General features: G+C 37.8%; 1 protein-coding gene across 2 annotated transcripts in view; it reads right to left on the bottom strand.

Moving 5' to 3' along the window:
* The window catches only part of LOC139950325 (high affinity cGMP-specific 3',5'-cyclic phosphodiesterase 9A-like), a 120595-nt gene extending 98107 nt beyond the window's left edge, over nucleotides 1–22488 (bottom strand). For both annotated transcript variants that reach the window (XM_071948938.1, XM_071948939.1), the window contains exon 1: nucleotides 22292–22488. In XM_071948938.1, coding sequence (XP_071805039.1) covers nucleotides 22292–22379 — 88 coding nt within the window. In that variant the 5' untranslated portion in view covers nucleotides 22380–22488. The remainder of the gene's footprint in view (nucleotides 1–22291) is intronic.
* Nucleotides 22489–23720: the final 1232 nt, after the last annotated feature.

The following is a 23720-nucleotide window of genomic DNA, read 5'->3' as shown; positions in this document are numbered from 1 at the left end:
TTATTTTAAATAATATATGGAATGCAAACTGACCTACTCTGTATGAAAATTGTATTTTATCGGTCTGGAGTTCCCCGCATATTGAATTTTTCCTCTTTGACTGCCAGTAAATTCAATAGCACATAGTGATTTTCTGTGAAACGCTCCTAAATTTGATCAATTTGGTTTTCATTGAATTTGACGGCGTGTGTTGGGAAGGGGTAGATTGCCTACAGCGTGGGCATTATGGGCAGAACGAAAAACCTCCTGGTATCATTAGAGACTATACGTGCTGTGAATTTCACGTTGTTTAACATTTTGCCTACAGCCTTTTTTCATTGTGTAGCCATTTTTGTTTTCTTCCATCAAAGTCTCAACGAACCCAAAGGTTGAGAAAATGGTCAGGTACCTTTTTGGCAGTATTCCTAACCTTGGTACCACTGACTTTCACAATGTACCATATCATCAGGTGTGGGTTTCTCCTGAAAGTATAGCTCTGGGCCCAATTTCATAGAGCTTAAGTGCTTAAGCACAACAAGTGGCTAAGCAAAACAACATTATTATTACCAGTACAACAATATTATGCTTACAAGATTACGGTTACCAGCCAAACTACCATGTCACAAGTACAATTTTATGAATGCTATCCTGCTCATTTTTGCACAGCAGAACATTTTTAAGCAATATTTTCTGCTTAAAGGATTGGGTACTTTTGTAACACAGAACACAATGTCCACAGATTTACATTAAACTTACACCGTTTGAAGATAATGATAGTAGAAAGCATACCCTAAAATATTAGTTGATGAGGTGCTGTAGTTTTTGAGAAATGAGTAAAACAATGTCATGAAAATACGTTTGTACACGCTAAAATAATTTTCATGACATTGTTTTCTCAAAAACTACAGCATCTCAGCAAGTAATATTTTCAGGGGAGCTTTCTACTATCATTATCTTCAAACTGTGTAAGTTTAATGTAAATCTGTAGACATTTTGTTTTTTTGTCCTACAAAAAGTGCATAGACCCTTTAAGCAGCTCTATGTAATCAGTCCCTGTTTTATACTTTATTGAAGCACTAGACCTACTTTTGGGATTCAAGATCTGAGTTTGTCATCGTCAAACATCCATCAACTTGAGCTAAACTAGGATTTTGTTCATTATTCGTGTGATGACAGCCACCAGCCAACCAAGCCGACAAAATTAAGTGCAAAAAGGTGAAAGCAATGACTGGGTTTGAATCAATCCTTGCACTTCTTAAAGGCAGTGGACACTATTGGTAATTACTCAAAATAATTATTGGCACAAAACCTTTCTTGGTAAAGAGTAATGGGGAGAGGTTGATAGCATAAAACATTGTGAGAAACGGCTCCCTCTGAAGTGAGGTAGTTTTCGAGAAAGAAGTAATTTTCAATGAATTTGATTTCGAGACCACAAGTTTAGAATTTGAGGTCTCGAAATCAACCATATAAAAGCACACAACTTCGCGCAACAAGGGTGTTTGTTTACTTCATTCATATCTCGCAACTTCGACGACCAATTGAGCTCAAATTTTCACAGGTTTGTTCTTTTATGCATATGTTTAGATACACCAAGTGAGAAGACTGGTCTTTGCCAATTACCAATAGTGTCCACTGCCTTTAATACAAGAGGAAGACACCTGCAAATCCCTTGGATGGACCATAAAGAAAGCAACGTCCCTTGCTCCATGGAGTATAGAATTGCTTGCTCCATGGATGGACCAGGACGGTAGGTAAATGGATTGACCATACATGCTCAATAAAGCACTTAAAGGAACACGTTGCCTTGGATCGGTCGAGTTGGTCTATAAAAAAGTGTTTGAAACCGTTTGTTATGAAATGGATATGGTTGGAAAGATGTTTTAAAAGTAGAATATAATGATCCACACAAGTATCACTCAAAATCGCACGGTTTTTATTTTACGTCGCGAATTAACACGGTCGGCTATTTATGGGAGTTAACTTTTTGACTCCCATAAATGGCCGACCGTGTTAGTCGACGAGGTAAAACGAAAACCACGCAATTTCAAGGCATATTTGTGTAGATCATTGTATTCTACTTTTACAACATATTTCTAACCATATCAATTTTAAAACAAACGGTTACAAACGATTTTCAAAGACCAACTCGACTGATCCAAGGCAACATGTTCCTTTAAAGTATCATGGAAGTGCAGGTGTTATAACGATGTTTCTGGTTCACAAAGTAAGCACCCATCCATCTTGCTTTGGGTGGGAATTCAAAGGGTGTGAATGTGATGTACTGGTAAATAAGATTGAGAGCATTTTAAGACCTACATATAAATGCCTCAGTCAACATCTAAGCCCATAATCAGGGTTCTGTGTATAGACATAGAGCAAGGACCAGACCTGCTCTATGGAATAGACAATGCTTACAAAAGATCCGCAGAGCCTGGACTTTCTGCGGGCAAGATTTACAAAAACATTCAATCATATTGATGGTTGCATCGTCTGATTTTTATTGACTTCTTTTATGAGAAAGGGGGCACATCTCAAAACCAGTTCAGTTGTTACTTTGTCCTTCATATCTCTTGAATTTATGCGAAATTATGACTCAAAATGTATATTTTCCAAAGACCTGTGTAGTATCTTGCCTGCCAGAAAGGTCCAAGAATGTAGGCCAACGGGGTCACTCTTTTTGTGAACAAAGGTCCATGGAGCTATTAAAAAAAAAGACTATAACGACCTTCTTTATCAAATCTGGTACATCATCAAAATCTGGTAAAATCAAAATCTAGTAACATCAGAATCTGGTTACATCAGAATCTGATAACATCAAAGTCTGGTACCAAAGTTCACCTTGCCTGGATTTCAAACCCCTAAACACAAGCTGACCCCAAATGGTCCTTTCTAAACCAACTAAGACCAACAAAAGTCCATGGTTTATTCCCTCCAACCTATGGTCACACCATCAAGGAATCCTCCATGGTCACACAATCAGTTTGTTATGAACTCTTTAACTCTCAAACTTTATTCCCCCATTTCAGTGATCTCTATACAACCCTACCTCAATGGTACACAAGCATAGAGAAAGGAGGTACAAGGCTCCTAACTCTATTTCCGTCCAGGCTATACAGTTATAAAAGATAACGATGGGCCATTTGGATGTGAACAATAATAAACAGTTGTAACTAGGTGCCCCAGCTTCCCCTTCCTCTTAAGTCCTCCGTGGTCCTTTATTGGGTCCTCCGAAGGACTTATTAATCAATCCAATGGCCCTCAAAGTGACCACAGAATTCTCATTAGAGATGCGCACAACAAAAGTTTGCACAGTTAAATTTGTCTTCTTGTGTAAGATAACTGTCTGTGTACACAGTGGGTTAGCTTTCTACTTATTCAATCCATTTGGATACCTAATCAGGTGGGGACAATGGGGGGGTTTGTGATCCACTTGCCCAGGCCAGACCCCAATCAATAGTGGGTGACCCTGTGGGTGGATTAAGGTGTAACAATACACACCTTATTGATGTCACCCTGGGCTGCATGGGAGTAGGGTTAGATAAAAGAGATAGTTACTGATTGACAGAGGGTTTTCATGTTGTGCATGTTGGGCTTTCTAATATGTAACATCACAGCACTGACTTATGAAAACATTAGTTACTGATTCAGTAGTGTTGTTGACGGCAATCACAACATTGGTTACTACCTCATTTACAACATTCATCTACTTACATCACCATTAAAATCAATCCACTAAGTTATTGTATTGACCAAAAGACATTAGCCTACAAGGAATCCATAATTGGAAAGTTTTCTTTAGGATTTAGACCGAAGGCCATCGTGTTAGGGTGGGCGGGTGTGGTGGGCGGGTCGAAATAGAAATGGGTTCCAATTCGTAACACACAAATTAAGCTCTTCTCGATAGACCAACTAACTCCATAGGTTTCAGTTTTCAAACAGAATCTTGAAGCTGAATATTTTCTCTTTTCATTGATGTAAACTTGAATGATGATTGGTTGATCCTAACCAGCTGCCATTTTACAAGACCCCCAAAACATATCCAATGGAGAAGACTGTTTTAAAGCATGTGTAAAAGGCCAGAATACGCATTGTATGATGGTGTGCACATGTGTTGTATAACGTACACACACCCGCATACTTACGTATTTGAGCGCTTTTCACACGCTATGTTCCGATCAACTATCTAGCTCATGTGATCAACTATCTAGCTCATCCAAACATCACCATTCTGAGAGATCTGAAGGCGATGTACCCCTTTAAGTTGAGCCAGGAGAAGTTTATAAAACTTACAAGTCATTGACTCAGGCCCTCTTGCGTCAAGAAAGCAAATAGTCATTGCAGCTTTCCCTCTTTAAGAAAAACATCTTTAAAGGTTATTTAAAGGTCTCCTGCAAGGTATTATGCATCCATTTTAGCTAGTATCAAAACAAGCCTGATGCCAATGGTGACACAATAACAAACTTGTTATGTTAGTCATGCTCACTCTAAATCTCACTAGCTAGGGAAACAGACGATCATGCCACCTTAATCTTTATGTACATAATACCGTCAGAAGACCCTCTAATCTACTGGATTATTGTCAGATATGCCATGAGCTATATGATCAAGGGATCCACTAGGAGAAAAGACGATTTTCCCAGTAGCATTTTAAGTCTTCACTAAGCAAAGAACTGGCAGGCTTTCATCTGCACTTTAAGTGTATCTCGAATCGGCAATATACTGAAACTGTATTCAAACATTTCTGTCTAAAAATTAAAGTGATCTCAAACTGATAGCATGGTACACTACAAATGAATTGTATTAAACATTTTGGGGTTGAAAAATGAAAATTGACTGGAGCTGGATTTGAAACCTATGGATTAATGAGCCTGAAGTTGAACTCTACCAATAGACAGATCCATTAAGCTCCGCCCCATAACGTCTTGACCAATCACAACCCATTGCACAACCAAAAGCCCGACACTATGAAGTCCGACATGCGTGCGCGTATGCTTTGGGCGCGTATGCTTGGGTACGCGGCAGAGTTGTGCAGAATGGCATTGGAGAGGCTCACATGTTCTTGCTCACATTTGTGCTTATGGATCAGTGTATTGTCATCTTGCCCTTCCTGGCAATCTTCCTTTGTTGTCAATATCTAACTGTTAACAGTTACAATGTAACTGTTAACAGCTGTGAAGCCAGGGATCACACCAAAGTTCTTGATAGAGTTCAACCTGAGAGGCGGCAGCCAGGTGATAACCAATTCTGGTACTGCCAGAGGTGTGTGGCCTCCTCTTCACCTATGTCCTTGAGCAAGACACTTTAAAACCATAATTGCTTCGTCCTTTGAATGAAGCATAAAACCCTTTAAGCAGTTCCCTTGCGTTGTGTATGCATGCAAAATAACCTTAAAAGACGAGGCTTGCCTAGGCGTTTCTAACATGGTATGACAGTTATAAGCACCACCTCACCCTTGTATCCCTTTCAAGGTGTTGTATTATGGTTGCTCCATTCCTAATAAGCTTCACCTGAAATGATATTTCAGCGCTAGGAGTGTCATTTATGACTGACAGACATGTTGCAGTATAACTGTACACTTTATTGTTGTGTTGGTGTAGCTTTTCTTCCATATGCCGTGGGGAAATCAGGCCTCGAAACACAGCACCAACAGCAACTGCCATGGTGCTCTGTGCTTTTGCTGTGGTGCCCTTTGCAAAGTTCCAATACAAAAGTTTCCGCAAATTGCTGTGCCCTTCAAGAGTGAAGTTCAAGACCTTGGAAATGTTGCAAAATTTCCCTCCTTCATCTTTCTATGAACACCCTCATCTCAAAAAAATACACAGTGGGATAACAGTTTTCAGAAGACGATCAGAGCATACTGACCGAAACGTCGAGTTGAAACCAACGGTTCTTTTCAGAACCACCCAAACTCATTAGAGATAGTCATTACATGGTGTTACCGCAAACCTTTCTATATCGTATTTCCACCATGCAAAGTTTCAAATCCTACTTAACAGTTTTGTTGTTTTAAACAATTTCACAAGGCAAAACACACTCAGGTATTAACTATATGACTTTACGTGGCATATGCTTAATAATATTTTGCTTCTCATCTCTGATTTTCTGGGACTGTCTGGACTTGCAGGGTACGTTTTGTCCTTTACCTGCAATTACTGAGCTTGAACGAGGGGAATTAATCTTAGTTAGACATCGCCAATGAATCACCTTTACAAGAAAGCACTCCAACCATCTCGCTGTAGTTTCATCTTGGGACAGTAGGCCTAATGTGGGGGCGTGACGTGTCTGCTTTCATATTCAGACCTATGTTTCATTTTACAAATTACATGTGGATACGATGGGTGCGTAGGATACGTGCATACAGTAGCTAATTGCAGTATGGACACAATAAGGCAGAGTATGCTTTGGTTTTTAAGACAGGTTTTGAACTTTGAAGCTTATGAAATGAAAATCATTAATGTAACATCTATAATGGGTTTAGAAGAGATGCTGTCAGCACATTAGGCAGCCACTGCACCACAGCAACAGTCATGGTGTCCTGAGATTTTGCCGTGGTGCCCTTTGCAAAGTTCCAATACAAAGTTTCCGCAAATTGCTGTGCCCCTTCCAGAACAAAGTTCAGGGCCTAGGAAATGTTGCAAATTTCCTCCTCCCATCTTTCTCCAAACACCCCCAGCTCAAAAAAAATCCTCAGTATGATAACAGTTTTGTTACTTAAAACAATTACACACGGTGCACCAGTGCAACCCCTTCTCTTAGCAATAAGTGTCTGCTCTTCAATTTGATTTCCAAAGTCACAGAGCCTGTGGCTTTACGCCCCAGAGCCTGTGGCTTTACGCCCCATCGAAAAGATGGTAAGGCAATAATGCTAAACAAGACATTAGTATCAAGACCGGGACTCGAACCCACACGCTGCTGATCAGAAACGCCAGAGCTTGAATCTGTTGGCGCTTGACCTCTCTGCTTTGACACGGGGCATCTTTCATGATGATTTTCGGTGGAGAAGTCATGTAGAATTTTCAACATATATTTTATTTTCATTCCTCCATTGTTAGTGTGAGCACAAAGCTCTCTGGTGCCAGCAATAAATTGATGCTGCCAGGGGAATCAGTTTAACCTTGGGGCATACTCAAGAGATAGGGCAGAACAATAAATGGACAATCTAATCAAATTGTGCCTTGAAGAAAACAATATGATAAAAGCACTCAACCAGCCCTCCCCCCCCCCCACCACCATAAAAGAAATATATCAAAAAAAAATATAAACAATTATATGATATCAAGCAGGAGGAAGTAGCATTTAAATAACTTAAAAAAAATACATTTTAAAAAATGTGTTCATCAAAGTCAAACTAAAAAAGAACTGGATGAAATAAAATCATTCCCTGTATACATGTACAATACATTAATTCAAACAAGCCAAAACCTTTGAATTCAATCATGTCCCTTAAAATTGAATACCCTCCGTAGAAGAGTAGGAAGGTGAAAATCAGGAATACAGGCATCAACAAATTAATGAACAGCTTACACAATTTGAAGAACATCTATAAGTGTTTTTTGTTCAAAATAAATTCTTAATCTCCGAGAAAACCATCCTAGGTGATACATCAGGCAAACAGGCATCAACAAAATATTGAACAGCTAACACATTTTGAAGAACATAAATATTTTTTGTTTAAACATTTTCTTATTCTCGGACAAAAACCATCCGAAAAATGAGTGGATCGCTACAGGGCAACTTCCGCGCACATGGTTCAGACGGAATCACGGCTGAACGATTTACTACATCCGCTGAGCACATACTAAGCATTCCAACAACAACCAAGATAAACAAACCATGAAATTATGCACGGGGTAGGAACAGCATCCCATTGCTCTGAACGTACCTGTACATGTTCACAGACACAAACTAGAAGGGTGTTCAATGTACGTACACAATCGTAGCGCATTTAAAGGCTCCACTGCTCCACTATTGGTAATTACTCAAAATAATTATTAGCATAAAACCTCACTTGGTAACAAGTAATGGGGAGAGGTTGATAGTATAAAACAATGTGAAAAACGGCTCACTCTGAAGTAAAACAGTTTTCGTGAAAGAAGTAATTTTCCACGAATTTGATTTCGAGACCTCAGATTTAGAATTTGAGGTCTCAAAATCAAGCATCAGAAAGCACACAACTTCATATGACAAGGGTGTTTTTTCTTTCATTATTATCTCGCAACTTGGACGACCAGTTGAGCTCAAATTTTCAGTTTTATTATTTTATGCATATATGTTGAGATGCACCACGTGAGAAGACTGGTCTTTGACAATTACCAAGAGTGTCCACTGTCTTTAAATCCCATAACAGAGCCAAATACTTTCTACATATTTCATTTGTTGAACTAAAAGAAAATTGATGCAAACATTTTCTGAAGGGATTTCAATATGATAGTATTATGGCTCCATTTTTCCAGATACGAATTAACACTTAGTTTAAAAATCAAGACTTTCCTAAAGGAATGATACAGTATTTAATTTGTTATTGGAAGAGTACATTTATTCAAAACATGGGAAAACAATGTCTTTTTGTTTTAGAATACACTGGCACCGACTACTTCTTTTTCCCAAATATAACTTGCTCTTACAACAGCCATTGGGCCTACAAAGTACCGGTAGATACAAAATGTTGTTTGTACTGCATTCACAAGTACTTGGTTATACAATACAAGGTATCCATGTGCTGTGTGATCAATAAAGCGCCATCAAACACTCGGCCTACAAACAACAACCAAACCGTTAGTTTGTTACTGTAACAACATCACGGACTCCCACCCACTGCTCCCATCCACTTCATTCTGCACTACTAACCCCATTCATGTTTAAAAACCTCACCATTCTATAACCAAACCACTTAAACCGAATCTACAGAGTTAGATATGGAGCCCGTATTCAATGGTTTTCACAGTGTTTTTTTTTTACCTACGTAATGTGTCAAAGGAATTCTACAAGTCGATTTCGGATTCACTGAACACACTTGTGTCGATTTGACTCATTACACCTGGTCGCGGACTGGTCGAAATTGAATCGTTGATACTCGACTTCCCGCTGCCTGTTGATCTTTGATGCTTTTTCTTTTAACCCAAATTAAGTCTGAATCCATCAGAAATTAAATGGGCTGACTTTGCTTGATTAAGTTGCTCAGCACCGCAGGGCAGACAAAACAATGAGGGTTGTTTTTTCCACGGCAGTGAAACGATGCTTGGCATGAGGACTAGAATACATGTCAAATGCCATTATAGGCTACAGATTTAAGTGTCATTTTTTGTAACATCAAACAGGATCCACCACATGTGGTAAGACTCTTACATACCCACACATATTAAAGGCAGTGGACACTATTGGTAATTACTCAAAATAATTATCAGCATAAAACCTCATTTGGTAAGCACACATTTTTGTGTGATAAGGGTGTTATTATCATTATTATCTCGCAACTTTGACAACCAATTGAGCTCAAATTAATGGCTCCACAGCATAGACACAGGTAGTCTTGAAATCAAGTTGGTAATTGTTAAGCGCAGTGTAGTTACGGGGACGGTACACTCATCCTCCATCCCAGTATGTGTCAGTGGCTGCCACACGCTACCTACGACCGTTGCATGAATGTAAAATCGCACTGGTGACTGTTGCATAAACCGCAGAATGTGAGTTTGTAATCAGCAAGGCAGCACCTAACAACTCGTCATCAAGTCTAAAGAAAAGGGCACCACCACATGACCACTGCAATTGATTGGGGTGGTCATTGGTTATTTTTTAGACCTGTCGCTAAATTGTTTGGAATCAAAACATATGATGACATTAAACTGAACCTCAGCTAACTCAGCTGTGATGATGGAATTTACTTACGGATTACCTTTATCGGCCTTTAAGTTTGAGTTTCGGCTTATTTCATTAACACCTAAGCCTTACAACAAGGCAGGGGCTTCAATCTAATTTGCAACGATTTCAAAGAAATGCTGTGACAACTGAGTGATTTTTTTTTAATACTTTCTATCAAGGAACAGTGTAAGATGGTGGAATTAAATTGTTATTGACTTTGAAGCGCTTGAGGCAAGTGTTAAGAATTTTCAGGATCCACTAGGGATAGACAGATTTAAAATATGTAGCTCTGGAGAATTCTGAAAAATCTAAATCAGGCGTTTGTAGAGACCGAGCAGTTATGGCTTGGAAAATGTTATTGTCGGATGGTTTCGGTTATCAATGTGTTTCTCTGTTTATTTAAATAATGACTCCTGTCTGTATTGCTTGGAAAATGTTATTGTCTGGTTACTTGTTTCGGTTATTAGTGGAGTTGTTTGATTTTAAAATCAAAATTAATGTATAACTCCTAAAAGCCCACAAAACAATTGTTTGGATTTGGTTAGAAGAACACCTGGAATATTTAAGTAAAACAAATTCTATTCTATTTGTGGTGCTCATTTCTTAAAACTGCAGTTCATTATTTTAATCCAATTACATTTCACCGGCCGTTTTTCCAAAACAGAGTCATAAAGAAAATTGAAATTTTTATTTATATTATTTGTTATTATAATTTTAATAGTAATTAACATAATTAGGAGCAAAATTGTGTATTAATAGATGCCCATATTACATGTATGCACGCTTGCATTTTTTATTCACATAAATATTCTGTGCATATTCTTACAACTTGCTTAGAAAAAAATACTGAATGCCAGTTTGAATTTTAAAATAACCTGTGCGGAATAATTGCTCATTCCGTAATTCTGCGTTTACCGCCCCTACATTTACATGTAGAACGTGTTTACCAAATAACCAGTTAACTTCAAGTCAATGTACATGGTGAAAAAAATAGAACACAAGTCTGACGTCATCATAATACGACAGACATGCCCTTGTAGGGCTACCACCACCATGCCTCGTCAGCCACCAGGCGGACATAATTATTCAAACAATAGCGGAATTCAGGGGTACATGCGTCGTTACCATGGTAACACCCATCAACGCTACAGATTCTCACTTGTCCCAGAAACGCAATATCAACAGGACAAGTTCACTACAATCAGACTGCATGGAATTGGAATTGGATCGCTTTTAAATTAAAGAAAGGATGCCTGAATAATTGCACATGCGTGTCAACATTTCATTTAGGATTTGAAACTTGCCTGTGTCAGAAGTGACACTGTGGTTTACAAAAAATACCCAGGTTCAAGCTGCAAGTACATAGTCTACAAGTGCATGTTCGTCACGGATAGTAAAGCGTTAATTGCTTGTGGTACGAATGATGAAGTCTATAATTTATATAGTTTCAGCATGAAACCACACTTGGTAATGAGTAATGGGAGAGGTTGATAGTATAAAACATATAAAACGGCTCCCTCTAAAGTGACGTAGTTTTCGAGAAAGAAGTAATTTTCCACAAATTTTATTTTGAGACTTCAAGTTTAGAATTTGAAGTCTCGAAATCAAGCATCTGAAAGCACACAACTTCGTGTGACAAGGGTGTTTTATTCTTTCATAGTTATCTCGCAACTTCGATGACTAATTGAGCTCAAATTTTATAGTTTTGTTATTTTATGCATACATTGAGATACACCAAGTGAGAAGACTGGTCTTTGACAATATACCAATAGTGTCCAGTGTCTTTAACAGGCCTGGTATATCACAGAGGCTGCCTTCATTGCCCAAGCTCATTGCCTTGGTGCACCTTCAAATGTTCCAGTTTCAGGCCAACTTCACAGAGGCAACAGAGGCAACTGACTCCATTGCCACTTGCTATTGCCTTGGTGCATCTTGCAATGTTCCGATTTTCTCATAGAGTTGCTGGATAACAAGAAAATGCATTGTGCCATTGCCCTTTCATTATGAAGCATCAGGCCCGAGTTGAGATCCACAGAAATCTTGGATAGGGCTTAAACCAAACACCCAAATATTTAAAATTCAAGAGCAGATCAAAAGAAAATCTTACTTGATCTAAACACTGATCAATGTCTTTATTTCCTCTTCCTGAAGCGATTTAAATCGATTCAAGTTTCTCTCTGTCCCAAAAGTCAATAGTTACCATGATGTGACCTACTCCATGTCAAAGCCGATATTTCAAACAGAAACCAAGCCGTCCACCTGTAGCTTACAACAAGATCTATGCCAATCAGCTGCAGCGGTCTACCCCTCATTACGACGAAAACCCTCCCCTGACCCCGAGATCGCTTTACTCAGTCCAGCGATACGACACTGCGGCCAACCTTTAATAAACCCAAGCCATCGCCGCGGCAATTAATTCATCATCGTTCGGGGCAACTTCAAGCTTGGGTTACAGGTCCAGAATGTCAAAGACAGAACCGAGGATGATTCGCTGAAAGAAACGGACGACACAACGTCGAATTCCGAGCGTTGATGGAGAGTACCTCTCTTGAATAATTTGGTGTCGGACTGTCTGACGTGAAGGTGACAACTGCTACTCAAGAGCTCCACTTTACATGTTTGTAATGCTTCTAAGTAATATCCACCACTGGCGTTGGGTGTTGACAACGTTTTTCTTTCTACCCTTTTCTTATAATAATTTTGTTTTGCAGCGGGCCGTTTGGCTTCACAGCCTGTGGGGAGAAACTGGTAAAACAATCCAGGCGGAATTGTGAGGGCTCCCTCGTGACGGCACTGTTGCCTTGAAATTGATTGTTTCTAAACATTTCTACGGTTGTTTTACATGAATCAGTGTTTAAGTGGCTAAAAAAAATCTTGGTTTTTTTTTTAGAAGCTGAGCTTTTGACTTGGTGTAACGTTACATGTAAGTTAATTAATCTTTAGTAGGCGTCAGAAAATTTCAAATTCTCTTGAGAATGCTACTTGGGAACTGAAAACTGAAGAAATCATTGTTTTTTAATGACCATCGGACAAGTTAAACTAGACCGTTCAAGAGGAAATAGAAGACAATTCTGAGGTCGATAATAGAAACACTTTGAGGAATTGTCAAGAAAGTGAAATGGAAAGAAATGTAACAGGCAACCTTAGGGAATTTAAGGTTGATTATCATGTCTGAAAGCCTTTATATAAATTGCAAATGAAAAAAGTGGGGAAAAAGATAATTTCAACCACAGGCCTGGAATTTCACCTTTGAGGAGAGGGCAAGGTCCTTTTCGTTTTGCAAAAGGGCACTTCCATTGGAAAATTATAAAATCCATGAGAAGTTTTGAAAGGGCAGCAAGGCTGATATCATGGGCAACAAAGTACTTCCTTTTGGTTGGTAAGCAGTTTGCAACAGCTAATTCTATTCTCTAGATTTATCTATGTGTGAACAAGCGTAAGGCTCTACTTCTAGGCCAGTACATGTCTTTAGACCTTAGCCAAACAATAGTGTGCACTTAGCCCTTGTTGTAGTTTCCGAGCAGTTAACAATCCATATGCGCAGCTACCTTTTTATAAGCTGTTCCCGCAGTCGGATAAATATTTACTTGTTCCTAAGACCCTGCCAACTATCTTTAGATCAGTAAATTGTAATCGTGCCAAGATTTTTGTATGAGATAATACTCTATTTACTGAAAATCAAACAGACATCTAAATCGAGTACATTGTCAACAATTGTTTGAATGTTGAGAGCCATTATACAGCAACTTGTGAGGGTGATTCGGTGCATTCTGTGCCATGCTTGAAACCACTATACTCTCAACATAAGTGTACTGGGTTCTTTAAGATGCATTACACAATACATTGGGAGTGGGGACCAAGTATACCCTCTCATCAAAAGGACAAAGTAATTATAGTCAAGTGTCTTGCTCAAGGACGCAAGTGCCATGACAAGGAACTGGAACCTACAGTCAGACAATCACCAAAACTTGAGTCTGAAACATGACCACAACACTCCACATCAACAGCGTTTGAACTGACTACTTGAACCCCAATGTCTTGACCTTTGTCCTGACTGTTGACCCCAATCAAGGTCAAACAACATTTTCTGTAACCCAAGAACTGAGTGTGGTATTTACTTCATTGACTTGCAGCAGTCCTTTCATGCTCCTCACCCCATGTTTCTGTAATACAACAAAAGGACCAACAACCAAGTCTACATCAAAGATTTGCAGAAGTCCCTTCTTCATTTTCTTCCCTGTCTCCAAGGAACCACAATAACTCAGTATGTCATTCATAAACTTGAAGATGTCCTTTGTTCATTCATCGTCCTATCATTCAAGCACATTCAAAGGATTGCAACAATTACCCTTCTAACTTTTCCTCCTTTTTCAACGACAGCTCTTCTCTTCTTGGGCAATTAAAAACAAATCCTTGTGTTTAAATAGCTCTAGAAGTACAGGAACTACGGGTAGGTTGACAGACTAAAACATTGTTTTGTCTGAGATCAGAATGAACCAGATGTTTTGACTATAACTGTAGTCTACTCATACATGCAGGATATATTACCACATGTGGATAGCTCTTCTAAATAAATATAGCAGGCCATGAACTTGGTACAAGAATGTGGAACTTTGCAAGAAAATCAGAGCAAACTTTGGGACAAAATTTAGAATCAAAATCAAAGGCAGCACAATGGAGATCATGGTTTAAATTTCAGGCTAAGAGGTTGAAATGTTTAAGCTGCAGAAACTACCAACTATTTTTTTAGGCGAAAATAACAGAAGGGAACTAGTTTTAAACAGTAAACCTACATGTACGATATACATGTACAATAAAATGGTGTTTTTGCTGGTAACTCTTTTATGATAAACAAGATTAATTTGTGCTTGGATACATCTTGATTTGGGGTGTTTTGGGTGTGGTTTTGTGTTTTGTTGTTTTTGTTGATGGTTTTTTTTTTTTGGGGGGGGGTGGTGCTTGATCTTGGCCCTACATGTAGGTTTCACTAAACATGTTTGACTTGGCTATTAATTATATCTAAATTGCTCATAAAGGTTTGGGTATCATTTATAATGCAGATGACCAACTGCCAACTGTGGCATGATTAATTCCTGAAGGTTATAATAATCTACAGCTCAACCATGAGCAGTTGAATTAACATACACAGGAAACTAAGTGGTATGGCTGACTGATTTTGTCAACCTGTTTTATAACTCAAACCTATAATTATCACAAAAATAAAGTATAATTCGAAAATTTGCATAGTGGAATACGGTAAGGTTTGCATATTTATGCCTATATTACATGCCTATATTAAATCTCCCTACAAGTTGTGGTGGTTCTGTAACAACTCAGTCTAATTGGCTTGCTCGCCCGTCTTCAGAACACAGGTTTCTTGAAGACTATCAGGGCATACTGATAAAAGTGTAAAGTTCTACAACTGCATTTTTTTTCAGGAGCACCAAAACTCGTCGAAGACTTCATGGTGTTACACACAAAATGTTCCCAATTTTCCCAGTACTGCTGAAAAAGTGTAGGAACATGTTTTTTCTTATTGAATCTTTCAATAGACTGAAAGTTAGTTTTGTATCAAAATGTCAGCCTTTGAGTAACTTTTATATTACTTATAGGCTACATATAAATATTCTCTTAGCGTGAACACATTTTCAGAATAACTAGTGAACTATCCTATACTTTACAATGATACAGGATATCATGCTTGCAGTAGACAACACAGTTTGAGCAGCTGTTGATCAAATACCTTCGTACAACAAGTCGACAAGTCACGTAGATGGTTAATTAAATTCGTTCATACAAGTGGAAATCCGCATCCCTGCTACGCAGAAGTCATAATCTTTGGAAAACATGTCTGAGAACTTATTTTAAAATAATCAAAGAGCTTTAAAAAGAAATGGGTTGATAATGTCTGAATACAATGTTGATTTTTAAGTAATCTGCTTTTTCTTAAAATTTATAAAAACTTTTCATACAAAAAAAATATTTGTGTACAAAGAATCACTTCCCTTTAAAACGAAATGAAAGGCCTATGTCTTCATATTATAAAAACTTCACAAAATTTTCCCTGTACGAATACAAACAACAAACAGTCAACATTTTCAAGTAAAAAAACTAAATAAAATGAACTGACCACATCTCTATATGCATGGCGCCCGTTCGGTTCAACCTTGTAACACGATCGGGAACATGGTATTTGCTTCCAAGACAAGCATTTCCTACTTTGTGATCTCCCGGTAGGTCGGGCCGGGAAACTCAAACTGTGCAACCAATAAAGACTGACAGCTGCTCCCTGACTGGAGTAATGAAATGCAATGATCAAGGCATTCTGTTGCACTCGGGAATGATCGAGATACATGTATAGTAGCCTTGAATAAATATCAAGAAAAGTCTTGTTTAAAGGAAAGGTGTCTGCTTGGTTATTTCTCTTAAAACTAGTAGCAATAAAAGCTTTTGGTTAGAAGCATACAGTAGTTTCCGATGGTATCAAGCATCTTGTTTGAGAAACATTTCACTTTGAAGGAATGTGATTTTATGTAAAAAGATATGTTTTTATGCTTCACAATTGAATCAGAGAAGTGTTTCCATTGTGTAATTCCAATATAAGGGATTATTCTTTTACATACATGTGTGCGTGGACAAATTCGCTCAAGATTTTCAGCGATATTTCAAAAAGGGACCATCTTTTGAAATGAAATCTGTATAGGTTAGTTTTATTGTAGGCTCTACATGTATACAACTATGTTTTTATTGGATTAAAACAATTAAACGGTTCCAAAAACCAACTAGGTTTAAATTTCAATTCTGTATTTTAAATGTTTAATTAATCATAGTGAACATCACAAATGTCAACTCTCGAAAGTCAACCTTTCAGAGCATAACAACTGCAGTTATTATCAACTCCACGTATAATGACCCAACAGAAACGCTGCAGTTCATATTTGCATTCTACTAGAGCTTCAATGACTGTTTTCTTTGACTGTTCATATAAAGTGAACATGAGTGTTTGTATAACGACCACTGAGTATTGGACAGCTATGTTTGTTGACAGTAACTAGCCTTCTGTTATCGACTGTTGGCATAAAAGATTAGCAATGTTTATAAAAAGAAGCCTCTATAAAGTTCTGATCCAAATGCACAATTGACTTTTACTATTGTACAAAATACGTGTAAATTGTGCTGAATCGTTGAGTTGAGAGACCCACAGCTAAAATATCTAGTTCAAACTACCTCTACGTAAACATGTAGCTACCAGGCAATTTTGGTGGTCGAGCTGGTACGTGATTACTAGACATTGGCTCTAGAATGACAAAGGTCATAGGTTCGAATCCCAGTTGAGTAACCTAATGATATGCCTTGTGTATTTTGATTCACGGAGTACACAGTGGTTTACACACATACTTAAAAGCCAAATAACATAAATTGTGTAAGAACAGTGTAAAATTACATAATACTTTAAGTAAGGTTTTTATATTAAAATGATTTTATTTATTTTAGGCTTATTTCATTTTTATTTTTTTCTGGGGTGTGGGGGAAGAAAATGCTGAGAGATCCTTTGCCCTATTTCAGGCATACATGTACCGTAGTATAGTCAATCTATGGTGTTGGAAATTTCTAACAAGTAAAGAGTAAGTGTACCATGTCTTTCAATACGAACCCCGTCTTGAAAATTACGCAACTGCCATCTGAGGGAGGTGTCGGCAAAACGTGTTACTAAATACACAGGGTACATGTAATTACTTTCGCTTGGCTGCCTTAATGTACTGGGGAGAAACACCTCTCGTTAATCAATAATATATCTAGACATGGCACTTCTCCCCTACAGAAGGAGATGGCCACAGAACAAAGACATTGCGTTTAAAATCCTCATCTATTGTGCATTTGATCCCTCCCTAAAAAAAGAAGCTCTCCTCATAAAAAAAATTGTAGCAAGATGTCTCGGGCAGACAACCCAAATCCACAAACCACTTCAGCCTGCATTTTGACATGGAATTTTTGCATAATAAAGTGTGGAAAATCCCAAATAATTAACATCACAACAAATTATTTTCCACTTCAAGTAGTCATGTAATGCTCAGTCTTTATAAAACTTTTTAGAGTATGTGTGACGAGCAATGCCAGACAGTTCTTAGGGCATTGACTTTAAAGGGCGGGACGGTATATCCTGTTTAGGAAACTGTTGGATTGTTTTAATCCTATTTTATACAGTGGTACTAACAATATGAAAGTTAAACATCAAAAGGTGGTCACGTTTTTGATAATATGAATACATAACACGAGAAGCAGATTCGGGGACATACCCACACTACTTCAACAGTAAAATGTTTCTAAAAATGCTTTTACAGGTGACTGTAACCAATAGTTTGAACTGCCATTAATTTTAAGATTGACAACCAAAAGTGTACCTTCCCTTTGAGGAATTTGAGAAATATGAATTCATAACTCAATTTCTTTGACACCTTGGAATTTGTCAATTGATTTTGTGATTTTTTTTTTTTATTTCAAGTTTGTTTATCGGAGCGTTTTTTTTTTTTCTAGGGGGTGGTGGTTACTTTGCAAATGGCTTTTTTCAAGTGATTCGGACACACAGTAACGATTAGTAACGATTAATCAACAATTCAATTCAATATGTCAACTCGACATTTATCAAGCTTGCTAGCTTTGCATTTAAAACAGACAGGCAGCTCTGAAACGTGATGCAGTAAACATTGTGTTGTTTTGTTGTGGTTTAAAAAGTGCTTGACAAAAAAACTGAGTAAATGTTTGGAGAAGGTAAACTCAGCACCAGCTGCTCACTCACTTGACGAGATTGTTGAAGGTGTCAGAAAACGATGGATCGATCGCAATCATGTTCAGAGGGGTGACGTTCAACGATCAAAATAATTTAATGAAAAAGAGCTTCCTTCGCAATGTCATTCACCTTTTTTGGCCTGAAGGGGTACAGTACACAATCCATCACTTGTGAACAAATTTCCAATGGGGTGATTTACTTTTACTAGTTTTTGGATTTAAGTTCATTAATTAAATCTTCTAATTTTCAATGTACACTATCATTCAGCTAACCTGTGAAACCATTTCAATAGGTGATCACACTTTGGGGAATTAAAAAGCTGTTCGTTTTCAGATTGTCAGGAATTACAATTTTGTTTGCTTAATGCACGGCTTGACTATACTTCATTCTTGTGATAGGAGTAAGACAGAAATTTGTTTACTCTACAACTACACGTAAGGAAATGAAACTTTCAGGTGGAACATTTCAAAGGGCATCAAGGCAGTGTCAGTGGCATAGAGGCAGTGCCTCCATTGCCTCCTAGATGTACCTGCCCTGTATTCAATATATGTAGCCTTGAAACAAGACCCAAGTTTAGAGAGGACAGGGATCAGTTTCTCACACACGGCGAAGATGAAAATTGTGGATTTCTCAGATCTTCATACTGAATGTTGGCTTTACATAGTTGCTGTGATGTGGCGGGATGGATTGGATAATAAATGTTGGTGCTGTACAATCCAGTGACGTTGTGTCTGTTGTATCTGTTGTAAAAATTACTGTTGTAAATTGAAAAGTGTATCGTGTTTTACATTTCCAATTAGAGTAACTGTGCTGTACTATTTCCACTGTTGTTATTATAAACAGAGTGGTGTTGGGAAATAGTTTAACCAGGAAATATGAAAGCTTCTTTTCCCTCAAACTTAAGCAAATCAAAAACTTAAGGGAAAAACACAAAAATGGCTCAGACTTGCAAAACAGCAACAATAGTTGTCCTACTTCTTGGATTTTGAGACCTACATTATGTACACTCCTTAAACACAATCTGTAATAACCGAAAGAAAACAAACTGAGCAGTTCAGGTGCAAATCTCAAGGTATCGATTTGAAAACCTTCAGAGTCCACAGCAGCCCTAACACAAATATGTCCACAGTATTAAGTCCAGTGGCCGCAAACGGGCTGCAACATTTGACCTAATTCCACTCAACAAATAGGTCGCACTGAAGGTCATGTCCTGAGCTTAAAAATTCCAATACAGTATGTAATAACATATCAAATATCTGAATTTCCAAAACAAAGCAAAATTTTTGGTTGGTTCATTTAAATTGACAATAAAAAGTTAAGAAAAGTCAATCAATATTAGCCATTATATCTAGACACTTTGTATGTGACTTTGTATGTGATGATTCCAAACACAAAAATGAAATGACATCAAAATAAAAACTTCCGAATCTAAATTGAAGCAACACATGCATTCAACATTTACTGACTGTAGGAATGTGATGGATGCTCAAGCACACATTCTGGCATAAATCCAAGTACAATTATTAGATGGAAACACCACCAACAATTGATTTTAAAATAGAATGTGGCTGCATTCCTTGGGTGACTTCAGTTTTTAAAAAAGAGGTCATTAGATTTGTATGCACTAAGAATCGTCAGACATGCGGAAAGATTGGGATCAACCAACTAGGTAGATGTACTATAGTACAAGCCTGCCAGCTAATGTACATTATGTATGGAAGTGAAATATTTACTAAATGTAACTGTACTGTCACTGTCAGACAGTCCACACACAAAATAATCTCAAGATCTACAATATCTAGTCACTGTGGTCAAGTGGTTAGACTGTAGGACTTGCAATCACAAGGTTGTGGGTTTGAATCCCCCAGCTAACTGCTGATTTCACAATGACAAGAATAATTATTGTCGTCTAGTTACTGAATCACAATTTCTTGATTTGTGTAATTCATAATCATAGACGTTAAACCAATGTTTGTGAGAGAGATTGGTTGTTGCCAGCTTGGTGTTTATATCCCCTTGTGGGAGTTTGCCGAGTTCCCTTGATGGGAAGATCATCTAAACAAACAAACAAACAAACAAATATCCAAAACGGACTAAACGTCTCAAAAGTGAAAATGTGAGAAACAAAAATGACTACTGATTTTAAGTAAGTCCCGGACAACAGACAACAAGATGACTGGCAACTGGCAATGTTCGACGACGTCAGTCCCAAATAGTAGTTGTGTAATTTGAAACGTGATGCCTGCGTTCGTTGGACAAATCTCGGCCTACCAATGACTAGACATTTGTAATTGATCATGTTGATTTTTCATATAAAAGTAGAGTATTTTGGAACACTCGGAAGGATCTCATCTAGATCTATACATTAGATGGTTCGGGTTTTAGTATAAAAAAAAACTAAAGAAAATAAATTTGAGCCCCAACCAGTTTGTGTTTTTAAACAGAAATAACATGGTCTTCATTCAAGGTGTTTTTTCCTTTCCTTTTCGATACATGGAAGATATACTTTCTATTGCCCGAGATGGGTATTTGTGTTAATTATTGCGTTTAATCTGTTCAATTAATCAGCTAGGTTTGACACGTATAAAAAAAACTGGTCTATTCTTATCAGTCTCTGATCCTAGAGTTGGGCATTGTGGGGATGGAGTGTTAGATTGACATGATATGACCTGCCATTTTGCTGTCACTATGTCACAGAGGGGTAAAAACCACAAAACCATCTGGCCAGTTTTATGGCTCTGCTTCTATCAAAGAATACTGTATTTATGGTACCCTGTAGGCAGATTGTTAGCTGAGAATATTCGGATAAGCAGTGCCCTGGTGATATTTTTATCTTTTTAACCATTTCAGATGATGTTTGGTGACAGGAAATTGTTTGGAAGAACAGAGATTGCCAGCATTTGTTGATGGTGTCACACTTTCTGTGCGAACAAATTCTTGTGATTCTTTATTATCAATCGGCATTCTCCCTTTTTAAACAGTGGTCCCCTGCTGGTCAAATGCCAGTTTTCTGAGGACCAGTCGCAATACACGCCAAGTGGTCCAGCTGACTAGTTCAGTGTTGAAAAGCAAAGTTTTAACTACGTACGTAAAAATGAAATATTTACATGAAATATGAACCAGTGAAAAGTTTTGTTGTAAATTGACAGCCTAAAAATAAGAGCTTTTATTTTTAACCTTAGTTGGTCGAAAAGATCAAATGAACTTTTTAATTTAATAGCAATGAATATCAGACCCGACACAACTCATTGCCTTTGAAGAAAATACTGTGGCAAACACTATCACAGCTAGGCCCCCTACCTCATACTTTTTTAAGCATTCAGGCCTGTCATTTGGTCGTCGTCGTGGTCGTACACAATGTTGTGTCAAACCTTTCCAAAAGAACAATCTAGCCGAACTGCCAAATTTAATCTTTAATATATAAAAATAAAACAAGATATTTTCTCTCCTTTCTTCCTTGGGAAACAAAATACGCCAACATTTTACACCAAACAAGGTATTTGCATGTTGAACCACAAGTAAGACGCCGTATAGTTACATAGAGTTGTGTACACCATAATCCACGCACGGTCGTCCGTGAACCCATGCCGTGGATACGCCAACGTACACGGCCGACCGCTCACCAACCAAAACACACAAATTGTGAAAAACCTGTTGTCTGCTTACCCTTTACATCGTCCGCAGGAAAATCCGACCGAAATTCCGCTTGCTCAGGCCTGTCACCGACCAAGAAATAGATGACTTTGGTCGACATGATTCCTGAAATTTCCTCCTTTACTTCCCCGCCCCAGCACCAGCGTAAGTTCCAAAGGAAACAGGGTTTATTTCTCCAATTTTGGCAGACGAAAAGTTCACAAACAGCATCTCCAGATTTATTACGAAAAATGCGCTTGCTAGCAACTGGGCGCCCAAACAAGCCCAATGATATTATGCGTGGATGGCTGTGGAGGGCGCGTTAAAGAGCATAATAAGGCGCGTTTGTTTATAGCTGTTGTTTACGAAATGTTTTGTAGGCAGGTATTGTCAGGTTGATAATTGATTGAATAATGTTATTCAATTTGTCATAATGCTTTAAATGGGTTATACAATCATTGCGTTTGTCAGGGCAACGATGTCTTTATAGCTCAATGGTCTCACTTCACTATATCGACTATTAAAAGCAAAATATCGCTTCAGCAGGATATGTTACGAGTTAATTGTTCAAGTGCTGGAACTTTTTGTATTGTGTTGAGTTTCTTGAAGTTGTCAATCAAAACAGTGGCCGGGTTTGACTTTTTTTCAGTTACCAAGGCGCATATTAAAAGACTGGCTTTTTACAAAACCAGGGTTTAAAACGATTGTCTAATCGGGGAGACAAGCGCTTTTTTTATTTCTTTGAAAGGGACAAAAGTGTTATTCCCGGAAACAGAATTAAAGTTTTGAAAAAAACCCCATAATGTTATTAATAGGGTATTACCATAGAGCAAGGACTTGCTCTATGGTGTTACATAGTACTAAGATTGTAATAGATTTATCAATATTATTATTTACGCTTTCCATCAAGAGTTGTTTATTTATTTACTATTTTGTGGGTACAGAAGTTTAAACAAAAACATTTTCCGACAGATGAACATACAAAAATACATACTATTAGGAATAACACAAAAACTATCCTGGTAAAAACATTAAAGCAGGCAAAAGTTCAAACCGTTTTTCAAAAGTCTATTCAACAAAATTAATTGTCCTTTGAAAGTTATCAATTTGTTTTTATTATGGAAGTTCTCCCCTCTTTAATTAATAAATTTAATTAACACAAAATTTAACAACTGTACCGTGCATTTCCCATTTAAATCCCTCGTCGAACACAACAGTTTAATACCAGCATCCCTTGTTGAGTTATTTTAATTATTGTATGTAAATTATTCCCTTTTTTCCCTCCCTCTTTTAATGGGTTTTGGACCGAGAGGAAGAGCTCTGCATGACTGCTCATGAACACTACAGCGGGCATGACAGCAATAGGCCCTAACTCCCGGAGGAGCAAGCACCGTGCGCTTCGTGTATTGACGGCAACATAGTTTAATTTATAATATATGACCGTGGACGACATGTTCTCTTT

This window comes from Asterias amurensis, chromosome 18 (assembly GCF_032118995.1).
Source record: "Asterias amurensis chromosome 18, ASM3211899v1".
Lineage (NCBI taxonomy): Eukaryota > Metazoa > Echinodermata > Asteroidea > Forcipulatida > Asteriidae > Asterias > Asterias amurensis.
Note: the sequence above shows the minus strand (reverse complement) of the source record. Positions and strands in the feature narration are given on the sequence as shown.